Source organism: Colobus angolensis, unplaced genomic scaffold (genome assembly GCF_000951035.1).
Source record: "Colobus angolensis palliatus isolate OR3802 unplaced genomic scaffold, Cang.pa_1.0 Scaffold84, whole genome shotgun sequence".
Classification (NCBI taxonomy): Eukaryota; Metazoa; Chordata; class Mammalia; order Primates; family Cercopithecidae; genus Colobus; species Colobus angolensis.
In genome coordinates, this window is record NW_012122265.1 from 832,761 (window position 1) to 841,190 (window position 8,430).

At 48.3% G+C, this 8,430-nt stretch overlaps 1 protein-coding gene across 1 annotated transcript in view; it reads left to right on the forward strand.

Moving 5' to 3' along the window:
* The window catches only part of AP2A2 (adaptor-related protein complex 2, alpha 2 subunit), a 76,346-nt gene that overhangs the window by 14,822 nt on the left and 53,094 nt on the right, over positions 1–8,430 (forward strand). The window contains exon 2 of the mRNA XM_011930041.1: positions 6,308–6,376. Coding sequence (XP_011785431.1) covers positions 6,308–6,376 — 69 coding nt within the window. The remainder of the gene's footprint in view (positions 1–6,307; positions 6,377–8,430) is intronic.

Genomic DNA, 8,430 nt, shown 5'->3' on the forward strand with positions numbered 1-8,430 from the left:
ACTCTGTTGCCCAGGCTGGAGTGCAATGGTGCGATCTCGGCTCACTGCAACCCCCAACTCCTGGGTTCAAGCAATTCTCCTGCCTCAGCTTCCCAAGTAGCTGGGATTACAGACGCGTGCCACGAGGCCTAATTTTTGTATTTTTAGTAGAGATGGGGTTTCGCCATGCTGGCCAGGCTGGTCTTGAACTCCCGACCTCAGGTGATCCGCCCACCTCAGCCTCCCAAAGTGCAGCCTCCCAAAGTACAGGCGTGAGCCACTGTGCCCGACCTGTCTACTTTCTCCTGCACAGACATGATGCCGTGAGGTTGTGCGGCCCTTGGTGGCTTTCCTTTTGAGGGAGCTGGAGCTCAGAGGCACAACAGAGTGAGTCAGAGGCTGGGCTTGGATTCCTGCCTCGCGTGCCAGCCCCCAAGTTCACTCTTGTCACCACCCTCCATGCTTTTCCTCAGGGGCTGGCCTGCCCTCATTTTAAAGTGTGTGTGTATGTGTGTTATGTATGTATATTTGTGTTCGTGTGTGTGTACATGTGTGTATGTGTGTGTATGTGTATTTGTGTTTATATGTATGTACGTATATGTGTATGTTGTATTTGTGTTTGTATTTGTGTGTATAAGTAGTATTTGTGTTTGTGTACATGTGTGTATTTTTGAGTATCTGTATTTGTGTTTGTAAATGTGTGTATATGTATATTTGTGTGTGGTGTGTACATTTGTGTACTTGTGTTTATTTGGTTTGTGTGTTTGTGCATGCATTTGTGTGTATATATGTGTATTTGTGTTTGTATAAATGTGTATTCATGTGTGTTTGTACATGTGTGTATCTGGTGTGTACGTGTATTTGTATTTGTGTGTGTATTTGAGTATGTATTTGTGTATGTGTATTTGTGTGTACATGTGTATGTGTGTGTATGTGTGTATTTTTGTATGTGTTTATGTATGTGTGTGTATTTGTGTATGTGTGTGTATTTGGTGTGTACGTGTATTTGTGTATGTGTGTGTATTTGGTGTGTACGTGTGTGTGTGTATGTGTATGTATTTGTGTGTGTATTTGGTGTGTCCGTGTGTATGTGTATTTGTGTATGTGTGTGTGTATTTGTGTATGTGTGTATTTGGTGTGTACGTGTGTGTTTGTGTGTGTATGTGTGTATTTGGTGTGTATGTGTGTGTATGGGTGTGTGTGTGCATTTGTGTGTGTATTTGTATATTTGCTGTGTACGTGTGTATGTGTATTTTTGTGTGTGTATTTGTGTATGTGTGTATTTGGTGTGTACGTGTGTGTGTGTGTATTTGTGTGTATTTGGTGTGTACGTGTGTGTGTGTGTTTGTGTATGTGTGTGTGTTGAAAATTGGGCAATTAAGCCGGGCGCGGTGGCTCAAGCCTGTAATCCCAGCACTTTGGGAGGCTGAGACGGGCGGATCACGAGGTCAGGAGATCGAGAGCATCTTGGCTAACACGGTGAAACCCCGTCTCTACTAAAAATACAAAAAACTAGCCGGGCGAGGTGGTGGGCGCCTGTAGTCCCAGCTACTCCGGAGGCTGAGGCAGGAGAATGGCGTAAACCGGGAGGTGGAGTTGCAGTGAGCTGAGATCCGGCCACTGCACTCCAGCCCTGGTGACAGAGCAAGACTCTGTCTCAAAAAAAAAAAAAGGAAAATTGGGCAATTAAAGCTGTGGATGAGAAGCTGTGTCTTGTCTGTGTTTTTGTTCCACAGAGGAGAGGGGTTTAGCGGCTTGTTTCTCCTGGCGGTTGCCTCTGTAACTCTAAATTATGTGCTCTTAGTTTTAGTTTGTGGTTTCACAACCTTACATAAAATCTGTAGATTCCACTTAGGAAAGTTGATGTAGCTCATGCAGTATTATTTTCTCGTTCTCCTGCCCCCAGGTTTTTATTATTTCTGCTTTGGATCTGAGCTCTGTTGATTCTGGACAACATGAGGTCCCCCTCAGAGTGGCTTCTTTCCCTGGTGTTTGGGCGGGTAAAGTAGAGGGCACATGACAGGGAGAGAGCACAAGGTCCCCGGCTGCAGACTTAGTAGCACAGATCTGTGTACACCTTTGTGAGAAGCGCACATGTACACACAGTGAGTGGCGCACACACAGGCACACACAGTGGCATGCACACGTGAGGCACACGCACACTGGCACACTGCACCCAGTGCAGAGTGCTTCACCCATGCGCAGTCCCGGCTGTGTGAAGCTGCCTGCAGGCTTTGTGTGGCAGAAGCTCCCAAGACACTGTTTTCATGACTTTCAGCCAAGTTCAAAAAACCTGCCATCCTGGGGGGCATCGGGCTGCCAGCATCCTCCTGTGCCTGCTGCCCTGCTTTCTTGCGGAGCCGTCCGCTGGTCAGCCATCGTACAGAGAGGAGTGGGGATGCTGAGGCTCTGGGCAGCCTGCCCAGGGTCACTGCCGTGAGCAGCTTTCAGGGCTGGGAAGAGACGGGGACAGGAGTGTGTCTGTGTCTTGTTGAAGGTCCTCTGAGGGCAGAAGCTGGTGTGTTCTCAGCACCTGGGGCAGTGCCGTGTGGGGAGCCACCGCATAGGCACTTGGTTTTCCTGTTCTGACCACCTGTCCATCTGGAGTTTTCTAGGGCAGGACTGGCTCAAAGGAGTGTTTGTTCAATTCAGGAAACATTCAGCCTCATTTGTTAGCAAATGTGTGGTAAAGGACAAACGATGTTCTGGAGGAGGGAGCTTGTCTTGTGGGGGAGGCAAGATCAGTTTTGGAAGCAGCAGTGGTTGAGTTAGGCCCCGTGACTGCGTAGGGCAGGGGTGAACTCCTTGTCCTCCGATCTGTGCGCACCAGGCCTGGCGGGGCCGCTTGTGCCATGTTCTGATATGGATGGGTTGCTGCAGAGGCCTTTTACTTCAGCCAGAGATCCTTAAACCAAAGACTCACTTGAGAAGGTTTTTTAAATAGTCAAATTTGTTGTTGCTTTAAAAAAGTGACTTAGGGCCAGGTGCAGTGGCTCACACCTGTAATCCCATCACTTTAGGAGGCCGAGGTGAGAGGACTGCTTGAGCTCAGGAGTTAGAGACCAGCCCAAATACCACAGTGAGAACTTGTCTCTGTTTTTTCTTTTTTGGGACGGAATCTTGCTCTGTCACCTCGGCTCACTGCAACTTCTGCCTCCCGGGTTCAAGTGATTCTCCTGCCTCAGCCTCCCAAGTAGCTGGGACTACAGGCATCTGCCACCACACCTGGCTAATTTTTGTAGAGACGGGGTTTCACCACGTTGGCCAGGCTGGTCTGAGACTCCTGACCTAAGCGATCCACCTGCCTTGGATGAGGCACCTCTGCTCCTGGCCATATTTTTAATTTTTTAAAAAATAAAAAATAAGAATAAAAAGTGACTTAAATGTACACAAACTTGTTTTTGCACACAACTCACCTTACCCTGTGTGATGAATAATTGTATTTTGACAGTGCTTGTTAAACGTGTGTCCCTATTAAGATCACTTTGTACTCTTTAAGCCTTAGTTTTCACGGCTGGTCCAGGTAGAGTTAAACTACACGTGGTCTCGTCTCTCTCCCATGCCTGGCTTGTGACGTACATGCAAGTATTTGTTGACCAAGGGCCATTTAGCAATAGATTTCACATGTACTGAAAGTTTGGTTGTCGCATGTCTAATGTGCATTTTCCCTCTTTTGTACAATAGAGAATTCCCAGATTTCATGGGTGTGAGCTGAGAAAAGACTTTAAGCGATTATTCCTCTGCTGTCCCACTATAACACAGAAGACTTCTGTGACCCCAAAATATGTGGGGATTTCTCCCCATCAGCAAACAAGCAATCAGTTCTGCAGTGGGCACCAGCTGGGTATCCTCCAACTCGATTCTGACACCATCTACGTGGGGGTAGTGTCAGATCCCACAGGGCAGTCCCAGGACTGCCCCCTACTTCTCATGTTAGCCTCAAGCCTCAGGTTGTGACCTGTGCTCCTGCATGACAGACTGTGAATGGACATCTCATGACTCCCTCTTTGGATTCAATTAGTTTGCTAGAGTGGCTCACAGAACTCAGGGAAACACGTTTCTTTGATCATAAAGGCTAGTGCGAAGGGTGCAGTGAAGTGATGCGTAGGGCATGGTACTGGGGCATGGCCGCTCCGTGTCCCTCCAGGGATCCCCCTGTGTTCAGTTATCTGGACGCTCCCCAAACCCTGTCCGCCTGGGCCTTTTGTGGAGACTTCATTGGATAGGCATGATTGACAGCCGTGTACAAATGGGACTGGACCAAAAGGGTGTGATCTAAACCCAGTAGAGCCTGTCTGTGCAGATTCTTCCTGGCCTCTCTGTGTAGCATTCCTCCCCCGGGGTGTGGGGCAGGGCCCTTTGAGAAATGGGGGTCTTGTGACCCACAGTCAGACAAGGTAGGTTAGAGAATTTATTTGTGGCCAGCTCCAAGACAGAAAGGCGGGGGGTGTTAGAGTCCCTTGCTAGTCTCAGGGCCTGTAAAATACCGGGAGCTGTGAGAGTTGTGAGCCAGGAACTGTGGACAGACCCAGCATGTCCGTATAATATCACCAGGAACTGTGGACAGACCCAGCATGTCTGTATAATATCACAGTTGGATATTATCAAAGTGGACTTACCAGATTTTGTAGGAAGACCCTTGTGTACCCACAAACCACTGTTTGCCCTGCAGCGCAGACCTACTCCCTGTATCGTAATCCCTCCTAGCTTCATCTGCTTTCCTTACGCGGTACATGGTGATTAAATAGGTGTGCGACTTCTTGATCAGTAAGTCTTCTGCCAGACTGTGTCTTCCATGAGGGTAACAGAGACCATGTCTGTTTTTGCTCATCCTTGTGCCTTGGTGCCCAGCACAGTGTGTGGACAGTTGTAGGTGCCCAGTGGATATTTATGGAACAGATGCATCGGTCTGTCTTTAAGGTTCCCTCTAGCTGTGGACTGAGTTGCCTCCGTGGCTCCACCCCAGTTCATATGCTGAAGCCCCAACCCCAGTGTGACTGGATTTGGAGATAGGGCTTTCAGAAGGCAATTAAAGTTAAATGAAGCCATAGGGGTGGGGTCCTAATCTTGTAGGACTGGTGGCCTTATAAGAGGAAGAGGGAGTGTGCTCGCTTCATAAGCAGGCATCAAAGGCCATGTGAGCACGTAGAAGGTGGCTGTCTGCAAGCTAGGAAGAGAGCCCTCACCAGGAACCATCCTGCTGGTGCACTGACCACAGACGTCCAGCCTCCAGGACTGTGAGGTAAACTTTCAGCCACCCAGCCTGGGGTGTTTTGTCATGGCAGCCAGAGCAGACTAAGGTACCTGTAACTAAGTAAGAGACATGAAACTAAGTAAGAGACATGAAATTGAAATGTGTCAATTCAGGTATTTTGATTGCCGTTGGGGATGGATAAGCCAAAAAGAAGGATTGTTTTAAATGACTAGATTTTGTAACAGATAGGTCGTAGTAGCTATCAACAGATAGACCGAGTAGATCAGTCTTTCCTGCTTTGGACAGAAGCTAGCCTTTGGGCCTGTTGGTGGGAGCACTCCTAATGTTATTAATGATATTAGTACCTAACCGTATTTGTTGAGGACTTTTGTAGGAATGCTCATCCCATCATGAGGGCCTACCTCATCACCCCATCTAAACCCAGTCACCTTCCAAAGATTCCGTCTTCAGATACCATGACATTGAGTTTAGGGCTTCAACATGCGAATTTTGGGGGGACAGAAACATTCAGTCCATACGGCAGAGGAGGCAGGCTGATGGGCCCAGCCTTTATTTTAACGGGCACATCTGAGCTGAGTCTTGAAGGATGCGTGTTGCAGAGGCTGCATCTGTTTTGCGACTGCAGTTGATCCAGGAGGAAACTGTGGGGGTGAATTTATAAAAGAAAATTGGAAGCCTGTAGTAGTAAAACTGTGTACTTTTGGCAGTGAAAGTTGATTTTAGGAGTAAACCGCTGTATTATTAGTGGATGATGATTTATCATGGCAAACATCCAGCAGGTATTTGAGTTCTGAGCTTGGTAAAAAGGTAGCATTAGAAATGGTGCTGTGGAGCACCCCTGGGTGTGTGGCGGCCGGCCGGGGTGGTTCAGGACGTACGTGCTCCTTCGCTGTCCTGACCCAGGTGCTCCCCTCGGCTGGGTCCTGACCCCAGCCCTGCTGCAGCCCCTTTCTGCCGGCTCTGGGTTGGAGGCAGGTGTCTGCTTTGGCTTTTCTCCTGCCTTGAAGTGGGGCCTCAACCCATTCGTGAATTCTGAGTGTCAGTCTTATCAGAGAAATGGTGTTTCTTTAGAAATCAGTTAAAATAAAAATGCGTTTTGGTTCTTTTTTTTAGGCAAAAGTAAAGAAGCAGAAATAAAAAGGATAAACAAGGAACTGGCAAATATCAGATCAAAATTTAAAGGTAAGTATGTTTAACCTTTTCCAGGAAATGTCCTGTTGTAAATTTTCTGTAATAAGAACCGAATCTTTTAATACTGTCTTCTTTTCCCCCACACTGAAGTGAAGTTCTCAGTTTCTACAGTTTCTATCAGGGCTCTGTCAGAATTAGGTAATGGCATGTGTGTAGCTGGTTAGGTGCGGCGGCCCCTCCTGGTGTCTGGTCTTTTCCTGGAGCTGGAACAGCACCGGTGCAGTGCCCGGCTGCATGTCACAGTGTTAGCCACCAGGCCAGTGTGCTGGGGGTTCAGAGGACAAACACCAAGTATGGGAAGTGCTCTGCGCAAGGCGCCACCAAACATTCCTGCTGATGGTCAACAGGGACCTGACCCGCTTTCGGCAGACTACCTCTCTGTGAGCCAGTGTGTGGGCTGAGTGCCTTCCCTGAACATCCTTACTTGGAAGAATTGTGAAGTATAGGCTTAGTTTTCAGCCCTTAGGACATTTGTGAAAGCCCAGTTAATCCTTCAAGCCTTAGTTTTTCAGTTAATGTTTACAGATTTGCGATCTGGCTCACCTCCCTTTGCCTACCTTAGCCACAGTGTAGCTGAAATTGCCCAGGCGCAGTGAGTCAGGGAGAGGGCTGAGCCTGACCCCTGTAGAACTGGAGGGACAGGTAGAACACAGCTTGGGGACTCCTGGAGTTTCATGGGATGGGTGCTTTTGAGGGCTTGAGAATGGAGAATGGATATCCAGTAGTTTCTTTTTTTTTTTTTTTTGAGATGGAGTCTTGCTGTGTCACCCAGTGTGGAGTACAGTGGCATGATCTTGGCTCACCGCAACCTCTGCCTTCCAGGTTCAAGCGATTCTCCTACCTCAGCCTCCCAAGTAGCTGGGATTACAGGCGTGTGCCACCACACACCTGTAATTTTATTTAGTAGAGACAGGGTTTCTCCATGTTGGCCAGGCTGGTCTTGAACTCCCGACCTCAAGTGATCTGTGCGCCTTGCCCTCCCAAAGTGCTGGGATTACAGGCGTGAGACACTACTGTGCCTGGCCTGGCTGATTTTTGTACTTTTAGTAGAGACGGGGTTTCTCCGTGTTGGTCAGGCTGGTCTCGAATTCCCGACCTCAGGTGATTCGCCCGCTTTGGCCTCCCAAAGTGCTGGGATTACAGGCATGAGCCACCATGCCCGGTGTGCACATTGTTACATTGTTCTCAAATGTAAAATGGGGAAACCAGTGATCTCAAATTGGGTTCTCCAGGATGTGGACTCTGAAATGGGCTGTGTACAGAAGATTTATTGGAGAGTGACACCAGTGAAAAGTAAAGGGCAGAAGCAGAAGGAGATGTGGGTCTGACAGAGTCGCTACCACCTGCCCATCAGGGAGCTCAGGAGCCCAGATTGCCGGCTGGAGGCGGTGGCCCTGGGTTGAAAGGGCTGCACCCTGGCACCCTCTCACTCAGCCGTGGCTCTCTACCTGGGGAGCCTGACCCTGACAAAGCCAGCCCCTGCCAGCCGGCCTTACTCTTGGCGCCACTGGGCCTTCATTGCACGGGATCTGTGTCTGCTCATTGTGAGGAAATGAGGAAATACATAGAAATTGCTTGAAAAGAAACCAGTGCCCAGCCAATGTTAATCCATTTTGTTGTTGTGAAAAGGATTCATGGCCTTTAGAATGCTAAAGATTAAATTTGAATGGGAGATTTTTATAGGTTTCAGAATAATAATCTAATTTGTTGAGGTATAACTTTAAAGACTTTGTTAGGCTGTTAAATTTACAAACTCTCTGGCCAGGTGTGGTGGCTTCACGCCTGTAATCCCAGCACTTTGGGAGGCTGAGGCGGGTGGATCACTTGAGGTCAGGAGTTCAAAACCAGCCTGACCAACATGGTAAAACCCCATCTCTGCTAAAAATACAAAAAAATTTAGCTGGGCATGGTGGCATGTGCCTGTAATCCCAGCTACTCCTGAGGCAGGAGAATTACTCGAATGTGGGAGGTGGAGGTTGTAGTGAGCTGAGATCGTGCTGTTGCACTCCAGCCTGGGTGACAAGAGCAAAACTCCATCTCAAAAA